This window comes from Anoplophora glabripennis, unplaced genomic scaffold, assembly GCF_000390285.2.
Source record: "Anoplophora glabripennis isolate ALB-LARVAE unplaced genomic scaffold, Agla_2.0 scaffold704, whole genome shotgun sequence".
Taxonomy (NCBI): domain Eukaryota; kingdom Metazoa; phylum Arthropoda; class Insecta; order Coleoptera; family Cerambycidae; genus Anoplophora; species Anoplophora glabripennis.
This window is the reverse complement of record NW_019416861.1, coordinates 10,710-34,480: the sequence shown is the minus strand read 5'-3', so window position 1 is coordinate 34,480 and position 23,771 is coordinate 10,710. Positions and strand designations below refer to the sequence as shown.

Here is a 23,771-nt window from a genome sequence, read left to right as displayed (position 1 = left end):
AATAACATGATTTTGACACAATAGTAAAGTTTCGAACTCCAATTTAAAACTAAAGTGAACAATTAACCAGAAAGCCTGGCAAGTAAGTGGTGCCAAAAAACGCAACATAAAAAATATATCTTTTTTGCGTTAGCTGTTATAGGTACAAATTCTTTATTTTATTCTGTGTAAATTCATGGAGGATAACAATGAAGATAATTAAATTTTATTTCACTTGTTAAGTAGGTGTTTTATACAACTTTAAAAACCTTGCTATTGAAAAAATAAAACTTGTTTATTTGGTATGGCTGGATTCAGTTTTCTATAAGCTTTTCAACGAGCCCCCTCATGCCTTATGTTTCCATTTGAAAAAAAAGTAGGGGTAGCTGGGGGTTAGGGGAATGAAGAAAAATTAATTATTATATAACCGAAAGATGGGAAAAAATCAAAACCAGTTAACGTGTTTCGGCGTTTAAAAAAAAAATTGACTCATTCAAAATTTTATTCCGTACTTCTGGCCATCCCTGTATATTTTTAAATCGCCGCTCAAACTTTATCAAATAACATTATCAGATCGTCTCCATGGTAACATGTGTCGAAATTGCTTTTTTTTATCAATTCTGGAAGATATTTTTTTTCTGCGTTCAGCTACATAAGGAAGTCTATAGTTTCATTAGAAATATTGCTAGAAAAACAGCAAAAAAGATGAACCCTACTTTGATTAGCTTTATTCTGAAAAATGATAGCCAGTTGCGGAAACAACTGAATTCGTTTCTAAATAACGGTTTGTCAAAATAATTGACATTTTGTACCTACTCATTATATCTATAACTAATAATTATAACATGAATACTTACAGTAACCAAGAAAAACTAGATATGATTTTAATTTATGGAGAAGGCTGAAAGAACGCTAAAGCTGCCAGGTATTTATAGATGCCAACATCGTTTCCCGCGGGGCCAACTTCCATAAGAAAAAATTTTCGAAATTTGGCGGCAGATGGAAGAAGGGCAAGAGATGAAGAACATTCGATAAAGATGTTAAATGGCCTACTAGACCTCCGGATCTCACCCCTATAGATTTCTTTCTTTGACCTTACCTAAATGATATTTATCTTAAAAACAGAATAAGAGTAGAATGTCGGAGATTAAATGAAGAAACAGTAGAATGTGTTTGTAGAGAGGGAGTGATAAACAGTGCTATTCTATGTTTGGAAGCAAATGGAGGTCATTTTGAACATTTGACATAAGCATTGTTATAAATTGATATATTATTATCGTATTAAAAATAAAATATTGTTACTTAAAAAATCATAATAATTTGTTTCCACAGCTGGTTATCGTTTTTCAGAATAAAGTTACGAAAAGTAGGGTTCACAATAGGCCTATTTAGGCCTATTGTTAGTATTAGTTTAGGCCTATTTAGGGTAAGGAAGAAGGGTAAGGGTACACAATAAATTGTAGTTTATTTCTAGCAAAAACAAAATTTATCCCGGTATTTAGCATGTTTATACCAAAATTCAATATGTATACAATATTTACTGTTTTACATATTCTGAAGCTAAATTGTAATATACATATAAAAAAATATAGGTAAGATAATATCTACGATGGAGTTGAATAACGGCCTACGAAGAGCACTATTTCATTATATTTGATAAAGTACAGGAAAGGGTGATCAGCTTTAAACTTATAATCAGGCGGTGGTGGTAGAGATTCTGGGACCGCAATAACTACAAAAAAAATATTTTTAAATTAAATTTTAAGTAGGTATCTTATAGTTAGATTACGAAAAAAAATGGATACACGAGTTCAATTAGAAACCTGCATGTATTTTTAAAACTTATATATTACTTTTATAAAGCAATCCACGTTTTAGGTTTTTATTATTGATTTAAGGTCTATTTTGTCTTTTTTTCTTGTATTTTATTTTAATTGTAAATGTTATCTCTGTTAACAGTACACTTTTATTGAATTCTTTTTCTTTTTCTGGACGTGTGCAAACACATTTTTTGTATTTAGCAAGAATTTAAAATAAATAAAAAAAATAATTAATTATCAACAATTAAAGATGTGTCATTCTTCTATACCAATCCATTATAAGTACCTAATCGAAAAGTTATAAGACACAAACGTTTTAAGGTTTCCTAAAATCTATTACAATAAAGAAAAGTTAAGTATACAGGACCAGTAAAAAAGTCATGACAAAACAAAGATGATTTTTCCTTAAAGGAACACCCCGTATATTATTACATATTTCATTTCTTCTCGAAATTCTAAACAAAATTCATATACCAGCATCGAAAACAGATATGTAATATGTAATATCTGCTCATGCAGAAATTATGAAAATGATTACAATGACGTTCATTATATATTATTATATCATTACAATGATATACCGATGACGTATTCTCGCCTATGTAATGCCATTGGACAACTCAAGGTCAGTGTTAGTAGGCAACCTATTTCTTTAGCGAGCTTGGGGTTTTGCCTCGATGCTTTGTATTCATAGTGATACGAAATTATATTATTCATAATTTTATTAATCACGAGCTAGATGATATAGGTATCGATCACTATCCACCAATTTTGTTATAAGATTTTAATTTGTCATGCAAGAATCTAAACGCATAGCATTCGAAGAATGAGTTCTTTAGGGCAACTGAATATTAAGGGTTGTTAGCTATGTCTGTTGCTTTTTATGTCATTTTAAATAAAATATGACAATGGTTTTAACTAAACTTAGTTCATATAAAAGGAGAGAAAGTCAGAATAAATACTACTAAAATTTAAAAAGGATATATTTTTAAAAACCTTGAGAATATGTAGTCTGTATCATTATAAAAAGTATATACTGAATTTTGATTTGGAAGACACAATATTTCTAATAAGAACTAAATGCAACTGAGTACTTATACATATATTTTAAAACAACATTTGGCAAGTACACAAGTACTTTTTACTTATTGTGAAGATACATTATCATATAAAAAATGCACATATTAAAGCTAATAAAATTTAAGATGGAGTAGCATAACGGCCTACAAAAAGCACTATTCCATTATATTTGATAAAGTACAGGAAGGGGTGATCAGCTTTAAAACTATATTTAGGTGGTGGTGGTAGAGAAGATGGGACACCATGAACTAAAAAAAATATAGTGATTACTTAGGATATCCCAAATTTTGATTAGTAGCAGAAAAGTACATAAGAATGAATGTGTGAAGGAAAGGTTCAATATATGTAAATATTTACAGCTTGTACAAATTTATTTTATTTGGTTATTTTCATGTGTTGGCGATAAGCTATATTGTCTGTGCTGATACACCATCATATTAAAAGTTGCAGCATTAAGCCGGGTCCAGACGCTAGGTTTTTACAATGTTTTAGCTGCGCATTCACAAAACGGAATGAAAACGTTGCAAATCAAGAGCGTCCACAAGGTGCAGATGTCTATATATTTACTCAGAAAGAAAAAAATAAATATTTTTTATAACTGTTTCTCTATTTGCTATAGCTTGAACCTCTCTAAATTTTTCGATTAAAATTTCGTATGTCTGGCTCATTCGAAGAATGAGTTCTTTAGGTATAGGAATTAGGTGAATATAGATTATAAAGGGTTGTTGCTTTTTATGTCATTTTAAATAAAGTATGACAATGTCTCTATCTAAACTAAAAAGAGGGAACATCAAAATAAATACTACTGAAATTTAAAAAGCATATATTTTTAAGAAGTAAAGTATATACTGAATTTTGATCTGAAAGACACATTTCTAATAAGAACTAAATGCAACTGAGTCCTTATTATACATTTTAAAACAACATTTGGAAGTACATAAATATTTACTTTTTTACTTATTGTGAAGGGATATTATGATATAAAAAGTATTCATATAAAAGTCAATGAAATTTAGGATGGAGTTGCATAGCGGCCTACAAAAAGCACTATTTCATTATATTTGATAAAGTACAGGAAGGGGTGATCAGCTTTAAAACTATATTTAGGTGTTGGTAGAGCAGAATGGTAGACAGGATGAACTAAAAAAAAATATAGTGATTACTTAGGATATCCCAAATTTTGGTTAGTAGCAAAAAAGTACATAAGAATAAATGTGTGAAGGAAAGGTTCAATATATGTATGTAAATATTTACAGCTTGAACAAATTAATTTTCTTTTGTTATTTTCAAGTGTACGTTGTATATCTTTTATGTAGTCATATTTTTCTGCGTTGTGTTTCATGACGTTTTTGTTTTCAGTTGGTATAAGAACGATAGTACTAACTGTTATAACATTTTAAATTAATACTTTCTTATAATTATTTTCCAAATATAACAAATACTTTAAACGTAATTTTCTTTAATACGGTGCATTTGAGCGACATGTATGTAAATTTAAGTTGGCTTAAATCACTTTATTTTCGTCCAAGGAAACACTTTGTATATTTTAAATATACGGTGTATCAAAAATTTCTTAAATAATCGGAACCGACAAATTCAATTTGACAGCTATAAGAAATACCATTTATTTACAATTATATCGTTGTGTCATTTCACAAATTTAATGATGAAATTTGATCTAAGGAGGCACAATAAAAGTGCTTTTATTTTAAAAAAACACAAATTTTCACTTCGTATTTAGCATTTTGAAATAAATTTCAATACATTTACTGTATTATTTATTCTAAAACTAAACTGGTACCTAATACATAAAAAATATAGATGAACTGAACTAACAGTATCTATGCTGGAGTTGTATAACGACCAACGAAGAGCACTATTTCAATATATTTGATAAAGTACAGGAAAGGGTGATCAGCTTTAAAATTATACTCAGGCTGCGGTGGTAGAGAATCTGGGACCAAAATAACCAAAAAAAAAAACGTTTGATTACTTTCAAATTAAAATTTTTGCGTATCTTAAAGTTCGACTAGTAGGAAAAAAAATACATGAATAGATCAATTTTAATTTTTCGGAAAAGATAAGGAGTACACTCAATTAGAAATATCAGTTTCAGAAAATGATGTAGGTATAATATTTTTATCTGCTCCCACTATAGTAGATAGACTATTAGTACATTGTTTTTAAGGAGGTAAGTGGATTTTACCGTAGAAGTGGAAGTTGTTACGGACAACGGGAGGTAAGTGAGGTAACTTACCTCTCTAGGGAAAAAAGCGATAAACTGTCAGTAACAAGACTTTCTGCAATTGTGGCTGTTTTCCACCCACCATGTCTCTTGATTGCTAATACATCAATTCCTGTATTAGCCTGTACCGCTGCCGATGTTCTTCGGAATGAATGGCCTGTATATGTTTCAGGATGTTCTAATTTCAAAAACTGTGCAATCTTATTAGAAATCATAGAAAGGGTATTCTTGCCGACTGGTTGATTGTAACATCTACCTACATGATCTTAATATATTTCTTGAGAATTTATAGATGAGATACAGAACCCAGACGAGAAGTAATTGTAAACGTACTACATACTATTTTTAGAATCTGGAATTGTAAGTACAATAATGTCATCGAAATTTTTGAAATTAACGTTGTCCAAAGTAAGTTTGCATAACTCATCAGAACGGCATGTTCCTGTAATGCCTAAGACCGTCACTACCTTCATGAGCAAATATGTGTTATCGGGTGCCTGAACGAGAAAATCGTTGACTAATTCTCTTGTAAAAACGTTTGACTTTTTAGGTGTATAGCCGTCATTCTTACGTTTCAAAAATGCTCTCAGCTTGGGGTAATTTGATATATCCAAAATTCATACAAAAAGAGGGAAAATCAAAACAAACACGGATGAAATTTAACAAGTGTATATTTTTAAGAACCATGGATCTTATTGAAAGAATTTGTTGTCAATATCAATTTAAAGGTGATATATTGACTTTTGGTACAGAAGATAGTACATATTTACTGTTTTACATATTGTGATATTGATTAAAACATTAAAAAAATATTTAACATTTAAGATGGAATTGAATAACGGCCTACGAAAAGCACTATGTCATTATATTTGATAAAGTACAGGAAGGGGTGATCAGCTTTAAAACTATATTCAGGTGGTGGTGGCAGAGAAACTGGGATGATATGAACTAAAAAAAGAAAATAATGATTACTTAGGATATTTAAAATTTTGGTAGTTATAAAAAAGTACAAGCGGTTTATATAGAAAAGTCCAATGAAAACAAGAAGCAAACGGCAAAAAACCTGGGGAAAATCAAGTAGCTCAATTAAGAAATTCGCTTTAGTTGCGAAGCTCAACTTGTGTTTTCAATGTTTACAAGAAGTAACATAAATATTGTTACAATTTAACATTTTTTACAAAAAAATAATGCCGTTATAAAAAACGATACTTTTATAAATTTATTAATATGGTACAAAAAAATTGTAAAGACATTTTTGATTACGTTACTTGCACCTTTTAGCAACCTTAAGTTCGTTTCTGAGTCAGTAATTTAGTTGCAACTAATTTTGCTTTTTTTTAAATAGAATCGAAGATAAATAGCAATACAAATGAACACATCGAATTTTCAAAATACTCACTCAAAATTCAGTGAATTTTTACTTTTATTTTCATTGATCTACGTCAAATATATTGGGAGGTATTTGTGTCTTATTTAAAATAAAAACATCTTCCAAAATTGAACAACGTTTACACCATTCCTTTGTTTCCAACGAATACTAACCTGCTGTAGCTGCTGCTGCCTCAGTTCCAGTTTCGGTAACATTAATGAAAGCCTTTTGGACCACGTCACTTACGAGTAGGTTCTTATCAGACGAAGAAAGTCCTGTTAGATCGGCCTCGTCGGTAAATAGTTTTTGGATACCCAACTATATTTAAAAAAAAATTGTATTGCCGACGTGAAATATTAGCAAAAACTAATAACTTAAGTTTAATAGATTTAATAACTATCTGGTGTCCCAAAATTCAAGCAAGATTTGAATTTCGCGCCATTTGTGCGGTAAAGTATTGCCAATGAAAACAAAAGACAGCCCGACAGTTCAGGGTTATTAACAATGGAGAGCTATACGACAGAACAACGCGTTTATGTTGTTGAAAACTATTTTAAATGAAGGTTTGACAGCTACAGGTTGGAATTTTCGATTTAACGTAATCAAATGTGAAGAAATTAATTGAAAAATTCAGGGAAATTGGATCAATTAGTGATCTTAAATAGTCTGGTCGTCCTTCAACAAGTCGTTCAACACAAAACATCGAAGCGGTTGTTAAGAGTGTTGCAGAGAGTCCAGGAATATCTATTTGGCACAGTGGTCAATAGTTGGATATTTCGAAAAGAACTGAAGCCTACTGACCATGCAGACTGAAGAGAGTTCGTTGAATGGATTATTGAACATAAATAAGTGGATGCAAAATTATCTTTAGCGATGAGGCTCATTTCCATCTAGATGGCTTCGTTAATCGATAAAATTGTCGCATTTGGCTTTAGAAAACCCACGAGTAATTGTTGAGAAACAAATGCGTCCACTACGTGTCACAGTTTGGTGCAGATTTTCAGCTGAAGGCATCATTGGACCATACTTCTTAGAAAATGCGGCTGAGTAGGCAATAACAGTTAATGGTTCTCGCTATCGCGACATGATAATCCAGTTCTTGCTAAATTGCAAGATAGGGATGTAGACGAGAACTGGTTTCAAAAAGACGGTGAGACATGCCATACACCCCGAAAAACAATTAAATTACTACATGAGTCATTTTCTGGTCGTGTAATTTCTCGTTTTGGTGATCAGAATTGGTAGCAATTGAACGACGTTGGACTTTTAGAGAAAAAAAAAATGTTACTTGGACTTTTATACGTGGAAATGGTCAAAGGGCTTATAATACACCTAAAAAAAAATAAATGCGTGAGTAGGGGTGGCGCAGGGTTGATTTGGGAGTTGAAAAGTTGTGAAAAATTGTATCATTGGGATTTCTGACGAAAGTTGATGTCAAATAAAAAAGTATCCAATACAAAAGTTGTAGATAATACAAAAATCTACAACTTTTGTAAGAGTCACTTTTTAAGACAACCTTAAAAATTTACGAGAAAAATGCGAAAAACAGGTTTTTTCTTATTTTTCGTTTTTTGTTTCTTATTCCCGCAAAAATAATTTAATTTTGACGAAATTTGGTGAAAGTATACCTTTCTGTGTCTTAATTAAACAGAATTTTTTTTTAAATAAAAAAATCAAGAAAAATCATCGTACAGAGTTCTGCCGGTGATTTTTTTCGTTTTACATACCTATACTTTTTGGTGAAATAAAAAATCTGTAATCATAGTTCAAAAACATGCTCAAAAATGCAAAAAAATACTTGCAACAATGAATGTTTCAGTAATTGTTTAAATTTAAAAAATAATTCAAAAACTGATTACCTACCCCATTTAATTATACGGAAAAAATACAAAAAAACTGTATTTCATTGTTTAACCCAAAACTTTATTTTTGTACAGTATTGCTATAAACATCTAAGTCGAATTACAAATGCACAAATGATAAATTATCTCTGGATGATTTGAAATTTCGTTAACACAAAGTAAGTCTACTGTTGACGCGAAACCCGAAAACTCGAAATTTTGCAAAATCGTTTTATTTTTTTCTGGCTTTATTTGACAACGAATTTTAAAATAAATTGCGTCAACATATTTGCAATCCGACGTTTCGTCTTCGAGGGGACATCATCAGGTTAATTTTTTAAATATGTCGCTGCTATTTTTATGACAAAATCTAGTCATTTTTAATTCTGAATTAGATAATATTGCTATTGTAATCGCTTAATATTATTAATATATTATTTGTTTTATTTATTCACTATTCGACTTGACCTACAATTGAATAGTGTAATCAGTTTTAGATTTTTTTTTAAATATAAACAAATTATCAACAATTACTGAAAAAATCATTTTTTATTTTTTTTTGGATCTTTGAACATCTTTTTGAACTGTGATTACAGATTTTTTTAGTTCACCAAAAAGTATATGTTAAAACGAAAAAAATTATCATCGGCAGAACTCGATTTACGATGATTTTTCTAAGTAGAATTTTTTTTTGAAAAAAGTGTTTCAGACCGGAAAAAATGAATATCTCGGAAACTTTTGATTTTTTTATCTAAAAAATTTCTGGTTATTTAAGACACAGAAAGGTATACTTTCACCAAGTTTCGTCAAAATTAAATCATTTTTGCGGAAATGAGAAATAAAAAACGAAAAATAAGAAAAAACCTGTTTTTCGCATTTTTCTCGGAAATTTTGAGGTTATCTTAAAAAGTGACCTCTACAAAAGTTGTAGATTTTTGCATGATGTACAACTTTTGTATTAGATACTTTTTTGTTTGACGTCAACTTTCGCCAGAAATCCCAATGATACAATTTTTCACAACTTTTCAACCCCTCAAATCAATCCTCCGGCACCCCTACTCACGCATTTATTTTATTTTTCGTTTATTATAAGCCCCTTTACGATTTCCGCTTATAAAAGTCCAGGTAATAATTTTTTTCTCTCTAAATGAGTTATTTCGATCGTTATTTTCTCTTTGGGTTTTTTTTGAAGTCTAAGGTTTATGCCAACAAACCCGCGACCACTCACGCCTTGAGGGAGGAAATGGAGCGCTCTATTAACGAAAATCAGTGGCATTTATGCACAACGGCCATGGAAAAATTGTGCGTATGTGCCAGCAATGTTGTGGAGGTCATTTACCCGATATTCTATTCCATACATAACCCTATACTGCACACTTTATGAATGAATTAAAAATTTACAATTTTTTATTGAAAACATGGGTTTTCTATCAAAATTCCTTCTTGCGTGAATTTTGGGACACTTTTTACTTACATCCTGTAGGATTGGTTTAAACTTAATACTCGTTTCTGTGACAAATTTGGGTATTTCTACCTCAATTATTGCTTTAATGAGTGGTTGAGTAACTAACAGCTGCTCTACATTCTCTTCCAGTGTAGCAAGCCCGTCTACTGCATTAGGTAAAACGAAGGTCATACTAACGTCTGCGCCTGCAAGAAAATTTAAGTAAATGTGTGCACAATTATTACATAATAATTTAAATTAAACGAGTGAAAAATCATACGTCTAGTGAGCTGGTAGAATAATTTGATTTCTTATAAGTTTCGTCGATCGTAAATGACGTTTTTTGTGAATTTTGACCTGTTTTTTTAATTTTCCCGAAAACTCAGACCCGACGAAAAATAGAGGGACTAAACGAAAACGTAACCCTTTGCATAGATCCTTTGAAGAAAATAGAACACGTTATAGCAATAAAAATAAGAAGGATTTGTAGATATCGTTTCCTTTTATTTAGAGAGTAGAGTATTCTACAAGTTTTATTGCATTCTCAATTTTCTAGGCTGTTATCTCATCTCCCAGCACAAAAAGTAGATGGATAGATGGATAGATGGGTGGGTTTTATAGGTGGTACAGGTGGATGGATAAAAATGCGTATTCATGCATGAACGACTGGATAGAAAGATGTATGAATTCATAAATGGGTGGGTGGATAAAAAGATGGATCCAGAACTCTGCAACACGAATTATGCCATGAATATGGCGTTTTTAAGCATTTTGATCTATTTTCTGTTTTTGAATGAAATTGGACCAGCTTGTCTGACTCTATGATGATAAATTGGAATTAAACGAGTGAAAAATCATACGTCTAGTAAGCTGGTAGAATAGTTTGACTTTTTATAACTTTCGTCGATCGTAAATGACGTTTTTTGTGAATTTTGATCTGTTTTTTCAATTTTCCCGAAAATTCAGACCCGTTGGGCCAAATCTGAAGGCAGATTCGGAACAAAATACATGGAAATACATGGGTCTGAATACCAGATCCGATACTTTTTTTTTTGTAGGGCTGTGTAATTATTGCACTAATAAACTGCATTACCTCTATAATCAAGCTTCAAGAATTTAGTATTGAGCGCTGGATTTTCATAGTAGCTTAGGTATTCGGATTGGTACATAGTGTCAATATCAACTGTTTCGTCTTTAGTTTTAAAGAATTTTTTCTTATATGTACTATAACTTTGGAATTCGGATGCCCATTTTCCACTAAAATAGAGCGCGTTAACCAAAATCATGCTGGTATCTTTATCGAGAGTATCTGGATCGATCAAATTCTTTATTTTGTGATTTGTGTTGTCTTCCACCCAGTTGTTAATAGTCTCCGCAGCTTCAACTTTGTTTTTAAAGTCGACATCACTCACTCCTAAAACAGATAAATGAATATATGTATATCTGTATGCAGGTATTTTTTTTCTTTTTGCATACAGTGTGCTCTTTTTGTGTAGTGTGTGTTTTTGTTTTGTACAGTGTGTTCTTTTCGCATACAGTGTGTCCTCGGATGCAGTTGAAAAGAGGCTTCTCTGTTTTATTTTTCATTTTATGAAGAAATGTCATCCTGATTAAAAAATTTCGCTTCTGATCAAATATAGGAAACCGTTGTTTTAAGTGGGCCAATATGGGTGTCCTTTAACTCGACTGTCAAACTACTACAGAATAGTTCTTGACAAAAATTGACACAAAAAAGTTAAATAAACTAAGGCTTAATTCCGGCTTCTTATAAAGACTTAGAGTTTGAAATTGACTTTCCTTAAATATAATTCAAATCACTACCAAATTCGGCTAACAGTTTTGGCTATTAATGACTCATATTTACAGAGACTCGTAAACATATGGGTTGCTTGGGATCCATTTTTTCGTAACCACCTTGATAAAAAAACGTATATTTTTTTGTTTCCTTTAAACTGTCAATTTAAATCCTATAGTAAGAAAGAATGATGGTAATTGAAAAAATTATTGCTCTTGAAATATTTTGATAAAAATTTTATAAAGTATGTCACTATACAGGGTGTGACGTGTATAATCTACAAAAATTAAACTACAGCTTCCTGATGATATGTGTAATAGAAAAGTCTTATACGAAAAAGTTCCATCTTCGCGCGTTTTTTTGTAAATTAAAGTTCATTTATTCAACGAAAATGACGGCCGCCCCTGTGTTATTTATTAAAAACTCTGGAAATGTTTTTATGCGATCCGAAATGCAACCTTATAATTTAAGTCGGTATAATCTATCTAATACTAGTAATACTAAAAGGTTAGGTTACATTGTCAAAAAATATATGCAGTCAACTGATTTTGTAACGAGCGTTCAAATAAAAACGTGGTCGAAGTTGGCTCTGACATATTGGACGTAGGGAGTAGCTTATAGCGACCAACTTAACCTCATTTCTCAACGAGCTGTATAGCAGCTGTCAGTTTCTATAAAGTTCATGACTATATAACTTTATTTTAAAGAATAATCGTGATAACAACAACAAACAATTAAAGGAGCTGCGGAAAGTGTCCCCCTCCTTGTTATAACAATAAATTAAAGCAGCTGCTGAAAGTGTCCCCCTCCTTGTTCCAAGCACTTTTCACACCTGTTCCTCAAAGAATTAAAGACATTTTCTAAGATGCTCGGGGTATTGTTAATTTCACGAATCTTGTCTATAAGTCGAGCCTGCAGATGGTTTAAATCAGGAATAGGCAGTTCAAAAATAGTGTTTTTAAGGTAAGGCCACAAAAAGAAATCACATGGCGTAATATCACATGACCTCGGTGGAAATTCATGTTCAGCATTGAGACTTATTAGTCGATTTTGGAAAACTTCCCTCAACATATTCATCGTCTCGCCTGCCGTATGTGCCCTTGCGCCATCTTGTTGAAAGTAAAAGTTTGTAATTTCGTTTTCTTCCAGCTGGTTAACAAAAGGAGCGATAATTTCTTCTCTATACCTTTGCGCAGTAAGAGTACCATTAAAAAAAATAGGTCCATAAATCCTCCTTCGATTGAGAGCACACCAAACTCCAATTTTTTGAGCGTGTAGAGGGCCCTCGACAAAAAAGTTATCTGGTTTTTCAGAAGACCACATTCTCATATTCTGTGAGTTTACGTAACCACTTAAATGAAACCAGGCTTCATCAGAAAAAAAGGTGATATTATGAAGTTCACCGTAGTTGTTTAAAAACCATTAACAAAATACAGCCCGTCGCGGAAAATCAACTTCATGAAGTTCTTGCATAGGACTCTATGATAAACACTTTTTGTTCTTGAGAAAACATCATTTTAAACGCTTTTTAAAACGAAAATATTCAAATTGATAGCGGCGATATAGCGCTTTGACAGATGTCGTTTAAGTTCATTTGCTATACGCTACGCCCTACGTCCAAATTTTCAGAACCAACTTGATCACGTTTTTATTTGAACGGTTGTTATTTGTATTGAATTCATTATTCACTTAATTATTAAATATTAAGCATCGTCCATCCAACCATCAGTAAAAAATAAGAATAGCGTGCCGATTACATTAAAAACGAGATTCTTATTTCTTACGTTGCTTAATTTTTTAGTTTGTACACAAACTAGTTTTACAATGAATCGAGAAAACAATGCATTTACTATTTCCGAATGTGTCGATATGGTGTTAGAGTATGGCGCAGCCGGAGAAAATGCGCTCGCGGCGACTAGGTTGTACCGGGAACGATGGCCATAACGTCACCCCCCAAGTGCAAATACAATCCTACAGTGCGTTCAGCGGCTGCGAGACACGGGAAGTGTCATTCCTCGAGGAGAAGGACGTGGTCAGCAAGTGAACCTTAATGTTGAAGATGCAGTGTTGGGAAATCTTGACGAAGACCCCACAATTAGTACTCGACGACTCGCACAGCAAGTAGGAACCTCATCTTGTACCGTACATCACATCTGTTAAGGCGCCAGCTGTTGCACCCCTATCATCTGCAACCAGTTTAATAGATTTTACCCCCGGATTGTGATCAACGAATGCGTTTTTGCAGATGGTTTTTACGGCAATATGCCAATCAAGTAGACTTTCCTGCTTACGTTTATGTAACAGATGAGGCGACATTTATCCGTGATGAAGTGAATTTCCATAATATGCACAAATGGACCGATGAAAATCCTCACGCGATTAGGGAAACTCATTTTCAACATCGGTTCTCGGTAAATGTTTGGGCTGGCATAATAGGTGATGTACTTGTGGGTAACTATTTATTTGAGGGACGACTAAATGATAAAACGTATGCTGACTTTTTGGAGAACCGGTTGCCTGAATCAGTTCAGGCACGCATCTTTTATCTTCAACATGGGGCTCCTCCACACAGTACTCGAGAAGTAACGACACTTTTGAATGAAATGTTTCCTCAGCGATGAATTGGACGCTTTGGTCTTGTGCCGTGGCCACCTCAGTCACCCGATCCAACTAAAATGGACTTTTATCTTTGGAGTCACTTGAAGTCATTGGTTTACAGTACTCTAATTGCTACGGTGGAAGAATTGCGAAATTCATAGCCAAAACTGTTTACCAAATTTGGTAGTGATATTTCAAGTAGTTTAAATGATAGTTAAAGAAAAATTAATGCGAATAGGTAATTTTCAGACTGCTATGTCTTCATAAGGAGTCAAAATTGCGCCTCAGTTTATTACTAACAAATGTTTAGAAATATAGAAGTTGATTTTTATACTCGGGAACTGAAAAATTAAAACCAAAAGAATATTCAGTTATTCTCTATTTCTTAATATGTACAGGGTGTTTAGATTATCTTACTAGTATTGAAATTTTGGCACTTTGATTAAATATATAACTGTATTTTTTTAAATATACATATATTTTATTATTAGCTCCCAATTTTTAATTTATTTTAAATATGTATTTTAATAATAAGTAATGTTTATTAGTACCTGAATTATAAATACTCGTAGCTATAGATTTGAAATCATTTTCGAGTTTGACTCCTTCCTTGACATAAATTTTATTGGCACTCAATATTTTCAATTCCTCATCTGATTTTTTCAGTTTTGGCAAAAATGTTTTGAAAAACTTTTGTATATTATCTTTGGTTTTGGGAAGAGAAAGTCCAGTTATCAGTTCTGAAGATGTGTCTCCCTTTGCACCCTCGTTTGTAAGAGCAAGGACTGTTTCAACGGAAAACGGGCTTGCTATAAAATTGCCCTTCTCATTTTTCAAAATCTCCTAAAAAACGATACAAATTACAATTCTTTAGTTTTAATGTGAAATATGAAATACTTAAAGTTAACTAAAATATATACATTTTTTAAAAAACGTTTGAGGTGTAATAAAAATTACCCATGTGCTTTTACGATTTGATGGGATTTAAAACAATTCAAGTTTCTTAGTTATTTGGAAAAACAAAAGTGCATGATTTACACTTTACTGCAAATGAATGATATAGTTGTAAATTAAAAGTGGAAAAATACCAAAATAAACAACAAAAAAACAGTTTTTTTCTATATTTTTTATGTATTTTGCCACCGATCAATAGATTATAAACATTGGTGCAATAAACCTTGCGCAAATTGCCCAAAAAATAAAGAAGAATATACGGAAACTATGTCTCAAATAAATAACTTAAGACAATATTAAAAAAAATTACCAATGTAATACGTGAAAAATACTCGGCACTGTTATGCAGCAGTTGATTCAAAGTAGGGTTTTATTATCTAAAAAAAATAAGAAAAGTTTACTTAGATCATTTATTTATTTTCGTATTTCTAATCGGCGGCCGAACTTGCTCATTAAAAAATAAAAATATTTACAAAAACAAAATTGATATCACATTTCACTCACTAATCGCCTCCAAAATTGCTATAAAAAAAATTCGATATACGAGTATTTTTATACAGTAATTTTTTAATTCCTACTACATCCTAAAAGAAATAGGCGCTGTTTCACGTTTTTAGAGCTTCTAATAATTCACAGACAGCTGCCACTATCAATATTATCGAAACACACTACGTATTTTTTGTGCTTTATAAATACAAAATAATAATAAAAATTATAATTATAAATAAAAATTATTATGCTTCTGAAAGAAGTTGTTACAAGTAAAAAAGAAATACAGGGTATCTGGTAAGTATATACTCTCGGGAGTGTATAGGAGAGGTCAAAATAATCCTAGTTTGTCTAAAAAAAAAAAAAATCATAAAGTACCCGTTAACAGAGATACAGAGCTCCAAAGGGGTACCCCGAGATTTGTCTTATCGGCTCTAACTTTTGAACTGACATGTATAATTGACGAGCCAACCAAAGTATTTGAAAATTCAGTTTTCATCTCTATAAAATGACATCTGTCAAAATTTTGGCCCAACGAGTGTGGTGGCAAGTCCAGTCCCGTCTCTGACAGTGTAAAACATCTAATGGTTTTATGAGCCTTTATGGCCTACATAAAATATTAAAATTTTATTAAATTATACAAGTCGGTTCAAAAGTTACAACCGAAAAGGTAAATCGCTGGGTACCCCTTTAGGGCTCTGTATCGCCTTTAAGGGGCACTTTAGGAAACAAATTTTATGACAAACTAAGATTATTTTGACTTTCCCTATACACTCAGGAGAGTATGCCATGTACTTACCAAATATTTACAGTTAGCTTTATATGCCGTCTATAGAATTAATTAATAAAATAAATAAATAAAAATGAACCAAATTCAATGTAAAAAAACTATTGAACACTAATGAATATTGCAAATTTTTCATAATAATTATAATAAAATGTTTACCTTATACACAGCTGCTGTAAATTTGTGATTGCCATTTACGAATTCTTTTAGTACTTCATTTTCTACTGGCTGGGATAGAGCCCCATAGAATGAAACCAATAAAATAACAGCTCTCATTCCCGCTGATTGTTTTCTGTAAATTGTTACATCAGAGTGTTTTGAAAATTGGCTTGAATACTTCTATCTTATTTTTTAAGATATCTTCTCCGACATTTTCCCAAAAAATAAAATAAAGCTATGACAAATTATAAAAAATAATGTATCCATGCAAAGTTTTGTCAGTAGTTGGTATTTCGGGAATATAAAAGATGTGTTTTATTAAATATCTTCCTGATAAGTATATAATTTTTGTTAATTTTATCTTTATATTTATAGACCAGGAAAATTAGAGAAAAAAAGAGAAACTCGAAAAAATTCCTATCCGCGATATTATTATAAAATTGTATAAAGGAACATAATACAAGACATCTCTCATCTCGTGAGTCAAAAAATTTGAATAGCGAACTTTTCTATTTAAACAAATAAGTGAAGAAAACAGTTTTTTCACTTTGCAAAAACCATAAATTTTAGCGAAAAGTGACTCACAGACAAACTTGTAGGGAATAAAATTATCTACAAAATGAGACTTGTTAAATTAAAATTGGTTAACCCTCCAACAGGAGCCAAGATAAGATTTTTTTTAAATCGTAGCACAATTGTTATAAACATTAAGACTTGAATTTTCCGCAAAATGAAGTTTACGACGTAAAGTTCAAATTGATGCGCGCTGTAAAATTTTGCAATATCTCGGCTTCTATTTGTCGTAGAAACTTCTTATTTTTTAAACTGGGGTAGCTCACGAAAAAATAACAATGGGCATATTTAAGAATTCGTAGAATAGCCATGAACCCCAGAAAAAATGCATCTTTTATACTTAAATTCTTTTTATATACAAAAATGTCATAAAAATTATTGTTAAAGGAAATATTAATTAAAATTTCAATTTCAGAATTATTTTACTATTATTAAATAAATAAATGTAGCTATCGTTCATTTAAAAAGTTATTTTTTTACATATTAAGCCAAAGTAAACTTATTTTTTCAATATTTTGTTAGCTATTTAATTACGATTTAAATGTAAAATTAAAGTCACAAGTTATTATTTCTCATAAAAATAGAAAAAAAATTAATTTTAAATTGTATATATTGCATTATATCTATTATTGAAAATGGTTGTGATTAATATTTTTTTAATTAATTTTGATTATGTTGCAAAGATTAATATGATAAACAAGAAAAAAATGATATGGAATCAAATTCACCGTCTTTCAAGAAGTTAAAATTGTAATTTTATCGACCGCATTATTTTTAATATTTTTTAATTTTGAGAATTTTGCAATAAATTCAAACGATTTTTATTCTTTTTTAAATCTTTTAACAATAAATAATAATTTGAAAATAATTTGTGATTTTTTTTCGACTCTTCTATGAGTATACGTAAATCCTAAATCAACTTTGCTGTCTTGAATATTACAAGAAACTGAAAAATACTTAAATTAGGAAAGCTTGTAGAGCTGTATGATGATGTAAATGTAAATTTATTCATTATTTTTTTTATTTTGTCCCTGTTAGCGTTTTCATGACACTTTCTGAAGAAGATTTGATTCGTATTATCCCACAATTCCTTGTGTCTTATTTTTTTTGCAACTGTACTGCATTTTTGTCTCGTACAAATAACCTTAATTTTTTAATTATCCCAATGGTTCCCAACTTACATATCAGTTTCATTTTTTAAATGGGCACTATTGTTGGCCATCTAGTTAAGAAGCAAAAGCTTTGGACTTTACAAAAATATGTAGTTTTTCATACATTCCTTAAAAAGTACAATAGGTATGTGTTTGTTTTTTATTAATTAAAAAGAAGGTTGAAGCTGCCCATCACTAAAAACAAATATATTTACAAAGCAGAAATTGCTACCATTGTTATATGTAACTTGCTATAGAGAAAACCAAATTCATGGAGTCGGTAAAAAAACTTTTATGTAAGTATGAATATTCCTATTTTGACTAGTCCCTGACCAACTATGATTTCTATTTAGAAATATATTACTACGATTTACATGGTGACAGATATTAAATCTGCACACTTTGACAAATGTTGTATTTATTAATAGATTTTGACCGAATTTTCTTTAAAACATCAAAAACTGTAAATTTTACATTTTATTTTTGTTAATCAAGATCTACCGTAATTATTTTCAAGCTAAAACATAAAAAATAATACTAGCGATTTTTTTTTTATATAAAATGCAAATATACCCCTGTACTCAGCGCCCTCTTATGTAGGTATGTACAAAATTTTCTGATAAATTTAAATAAAATAACGAACATGTTAATATTATTATTGATAGAGTAAGCTATGGAATAAACATTGAAACCACACAACAAACCAATTCCAATAATATTATAAAACAATAAGCAAAAATTATGTCAATGACGCTACAAAATTACATGGAATCAATTAGGTGATGAGGTAATTGTCTTGATCGAGAACGAAATGTCCATGGAAAATTAGTTGCTATTGCTTTACAAAGAACCAAGGTCCCGAGAAGTTAAAATCTCTTAAGTTAATTAGTAATATTTTTAGAATTAATTGGTTGTTTTTGATGCTCATTCCAATGTTTACTTTATCTCTGACGATAAGTGCACAATTAATAATAATAATAATAATAATAATAATAATAATAATTAAATATAATAAAATTATTTAATTTTAATTATGAATATAATGAATATAGAATTAGATACAACTTTTAATATCATTTAAAAATTAAGTATGAGACTGGATTCTCCGTAAAAAAATGCATAAAATAAGGCAGATATAAAATGAACTGCGCCCAATACAGGGATTAGGTAAAATGCAATTCTGATTTTTTTACCTATAACTCCAAATCTAAAGAGTATATTAAAAGTCTACTTTCACTTTAAATATATCTTGTAAAAAGTGGGCATAGTTCCCCAAAAGTATGTACTAGGTAATTATTTAAATCTACTTGTCCGAGGCCGAAGAAATATTTTGTCACTTAATAAAGAATTTTCTTTTCATTTTTGTTATTTCTGAAGAATTCAAGAATTCACTTCTATATAGGACGTAGCTAAGCAAAAAGCACACAATATACAATTTTTGACTATTCAAAGTAGTATTTTTTTTATTTTAAATATAATTTATTTTTCTTTAACTAAACATTTACCTCTGGTATACACAAATAAATATTATTTCACCCTAAAAACAACAAATGTGTTGAATACAGGGCTATTAAAATATAATTTTTTATGACATGAACAATATTTTTGATACGATGAAACCAAATTATAAAATTTTTAATATTATTGGTGTCATAACTACATTTTTGAGAAATTCATAAATTTTATTTTTCGAAAACTGTCATTAAAAGTTGACATAATATTAATTAAATGTTAAAGCATAAGTTTTGTGTCTACAAAACGTCAAAGTCTTTTAAGACTTATATTCAACTACAAAAATCAGTAAAATTGTAGATGATAGAATCAATTCGCCAATTTATTTATCATTATCAACTGAAGCATAAATATTAATAGTCATTAATAATCACAGCCACACAAAAAAAGTAGTCTGTACTTTTCATGCGGCATATATTATCCTTAGTATTTTTGCCTCCTGATCACGAATCCGCGCCAAATTTGGTGTACGGGGATTTTCGGGGTCACTGATCACGAATTCGAGATCAGAAGTACAAAATTTAATCAATTACCTATGTATTTTATTACCTGAGATTAAGCAAAAAACCCATTAATAGATTTGTTCCAGAAAAATGAACAATATATAGCCGAAAAAAAGAAGGTTAAAACAGGATTGGGTACTCAGGTTATAAAGTAAACAACAATATTACAAACAGAATTTTGCAATTCTGACCTAGAATTCGTAATCAGCGACCCCGAAAATACACGTATACCAAATTGGACGCAAATGTGGTATTTTTTGAAAATTTGGCCGGCCATGTTCGATCCGCCATCTTGAATTTTGCAAAATTAACATCAGATCCGTGATCAACGACCCCAAAAACCCCCGTATACCAAAGTTGGCGCAATTTTGTTATTTTTTTTAAATTCGTGATATCTGACCTTAATTGACTCGTTTATTTTATGTCAGAAATAGATAGTCCGGTCAAATTAGACCAAAAAATAAGAGTGAAGGTACATAAATTTACAACAAGCTGAAAGTGAGTAAAATTATTTAAAACATAATTAAAAATAACATATTAAAATTCCTCATCGTTCCGGTACTCGGAAAAAAATTTACTTGAGGTCAAATGTAAAAAAATGGTGTTTTCGCGATTTTCAGCTAAACAGTAAGTTTTATCATAAAATTGTAGATCATAAAATTATCTATAAAAAATGTATCAATACTTTTTTTCTTAAGAGCCACCGTTTCTGAGATATAACGATTCAAAAAGTTGTAAAAGTTGTAATCGTCATAATATGCATAAGTACGCCACGTATATACATCTCTGAAGCTGTAATATAAGTAAAAATATCATATATCATCAATGCAAGTATCTAAAGAGCTGATGAATTATCAGAATATCTTAAAAATCAGAAATCTGTGACAATAGATGAAGATTGTCGTAAAAATTACACTCGAAAGTGTTCTATTGCTGCAGCTAATAAAAGACAACGCGAAGAACAAGAAGCCAGTATGTACATCAACAGTAAGTCCTCCTCGTACTAGATCACGTATAAGTGAATCAGCTTTTTGTTTTAAAAAACTATGTTTATTTTGCGGCAAGGAATTGAATGAAGAGTATGAGAGAAGAAAATCCTCGGATTCTCGCCATCGAATTAGCCAAGTAAGTACACTTCAATTTAAAGATTCAATTTTGGAAGTAGCTTGGACTCGTTCCGATGCTATAGCAGAAGCTGTTCTTGCTCGAGTCGAATTTGAACATGATTTAGTTGCTGCTGAAGCTAAGTATCATCATGATTGCTATGTTTCTTTCTTGAAACCTTCTACTGGGAGTAACGTCGGTCGTCCTAAAGACGAAGCTACGAATCTGGCAAAGGAGGAAATATTTACTTACATTGAAAATAGCAATGACTGTCGGTTCACTTTAAACGAACTAAGAAATGTTTGCAAAACTACAACTTCAGATTACAGGACGATTAAGGTACGACTAAAACTTAAGTATGGCGGTAAACTTATTATCACTGAAAAATCGGGAGCATCAACATTTATATGCTTAAGAAACAATCATCATGATATTTTGAATCAAGCCTGGTACGAAAAAAAAAATGAATAAAAAAGAAGAACGATTCAGAATCCTAGAAGCAGCTGCAGCTATCATTCGCGAAGTTTCAAACTAAATAGAATCACAACAGACCTGTGGAAAAGGCCTACTGGGGAAACCACGTTAAAAAAACGCGCTAAGTACACTACCTCATAGGTGGCGTGGAAACGTGAGCATATTATGACGATTACAACTTTTACAACTTTTTGAATCGTTATAGCTCAGAAACGGTGGCTCTTAGGAAAAAAAAGTATTGATACATTTTTTATAGATAATTTTATGGTCTACAATTTTTGTATGAGGTAATTTTATGATAAACCTTACCGTTTAGCTGAAAATCGCGAAAAACCCATTTTTTTGACCTTTGACCTCGAGTAAATTTTTTTCGAGTACCGGAACGATGAGGAATTTTAATATGTTATTTTTAATTATGTTTTGAACAACTTTACTCACTTTCAGCTTGTAAATTTATGTATCTTTGAATGTCTAGATTGACCGGACTAAGAACCATCAATTCTGATCGCGAATTCACGTTCGGCGGGGTCTTGGCACTTTTTCGTGAATTTTTGCTATTTTTGGCCTGTTTTTGAGGTCAGGAAATTCCTGTGATGCGATGGCTCAATTCTGAAACCGGATTCGTGATCAGGAGGCAAAAATATTACGGATAACATATGTCGCATGAAAAGTACAGACAATTTTTTTTTTGTGTGACTGTGTATTCAATTTAATTAACAGTCAATTTGAAAGTTAGTTTTTTTTTAATTACGTTTCCACTATTTAGCGATCTTGATCTATGTCATGGTTTTAGTGATCAATATTTCAAAGTAAGACTATATTTCAAATAATTGCCAACGTTTCAGTGATATTTTACACCATCCTCAGGGCTCTAAAATCAAATAATGCTTTTTACTACAAAATTCGTTAATATATTAAAATAATTTAAAAAACAAATCATTTACAATTCTAAATTATTGTTCCTGCCACAATTACCATAAACCCGAAAAAGAAAAAATCTACTAACACCGAAACGTTGGCAATGATTTAAAATATAGTATTCTTTTACTTATTGATCTTCATCCCACTAAAACCTTGACTTGGATTTCTTTTAATGTTTAAATTTAAAGTCGTAACTATACAATTGTGAAAACTGACTTCACTCGAGGATGGTAAGTTGCTTACTGGAATAGTGTCTGATTAAGGGACTGGGTAGTTATTGAAGATGTACCAGATTTGAAAGTAGAGTCTGACGCTCCAAAGAATATTGGATATTAAAATTTATGGAGTACTAATTGGTAGGTGACATACATGTCAAGTAAATTAATTGTGAATATAAAAATTTTCTCTTCACATTTTTACTAATTCTTGAACTGTAGCATAATTTTCGAAAAAAATTTTTGATACCCGATTGCGAAATTTTTTTACATTCTCGAATGATTTTTGCAAAAATAGCATTTCGAATTCTAGCTATTTATAGCTAAACAGAAAGTTGCCATTAATCACTCAAAATATTTGCTCTATATAAAACAAAGCAATAATAATTCAATAGAATCATCACATATTTAAGCAGAGAAATAATTAGCTTACCTAATTCCTTCTGAAGACGTGTTGAACTACGACTAATTCCAATTTGTTGTTGGATATAGAGAGAACTGGTAAATGTTATAATAACTCCCACCAGAAACGGTAGAACAAACAGGTTTTTACCCGCCAGTGCGATTATCAGTAATTGTAACGTTAAAACAACTGATTTCTTATTATTATATTTAAATTTGATATTGTCAAAATATTTGTTCAAATTCAGTTCAAAGTCAGTTATGGAATATATGTTTCATTATAGTACATGCAAACATACAGTGTGACTCATTAAGAATCTTTTAAAAAATATCTGAGCGCACGATTCGTTTGATTT

At 30.8% G+C, this 23,771-nt stretch overlaps 1 protein-coding gene across 4 annotated transcripts; it reads right to left on the bottom strand.

Annotated features, from left to right (window-relative positions):
* Window positions 1-1,473: 1,473 nt before the first annotated feature.
* On the bottom strand, window positions 1,474-23,550 carry LOC108914102 (antichymotrypsin-2). 4 transcript variants are annotated; one of them, XM_018719814.1, is made up of 7 exons: window positions 23,447-23,550; window positions 16,561-16,693; window positions 14,723-15,014; window positions 10,872-11,192; window positions 9,809-9,984; window positions 6,667-6,811; window positions 1,474-1,711 (listed from the first exon to the last, which is right to left on the bottom strand). In XM_018719814.1, exons 2-7 carry the CDS (start codon window positions 16,675-16,677, stop codon window positions 1,584-1,586), a joined length of 1,179 nt encoding a protein of 392 aa, XP_018575330.1. In that variant the 5' UTR covers window positions 16,678-16,693; window positions 23,447-23,550; the 3' UTR covers window positions 1,474-1,583. The 4 variants fall into 4 exon arrangements, with proteins under 4 accessions (XP_018575330.1, XP_018575332.1, XP_018575333.1 ...); XM_018719816.1 differs by lacking the exon at window positions 1,474-1,711 and adding an exon at window positions 2,765-3,127; XM_018719817.2 differs by lacking the exon at window positions 1,474-1,711 and adding an exon at window positions 3,686-4,019.
* Between the last annotated feature and the right edge of the window lie 221 nt (window positions 23,551-23,771).

Excerpts from the sequence above, each read along its gene's own strand:
- LOC108914102 (XM_018719814.1), bottom strand. The coding sequence starts at position 16,677 with ATGAGAGCTGTTATTTTATTGGTTTCATTCTATGGGGCTCTATCCCAG. Across the intron at positions 15,015-16,560 it reads TTACAGCAGCTGTGTATAAG|GAGATTTTGAAAAATGAGAA; the intron begins GTAAACATTTTA and ends ATCGTTTTTTAG. Across the intron at positions 1,712-6,666 it reads GGCAGCAGCAGCTACAGCAG|TTATTGCGGTCCCAGAATCT; the intron begins GTTAGTATTCGT and ends TTTTTTTTGTAG.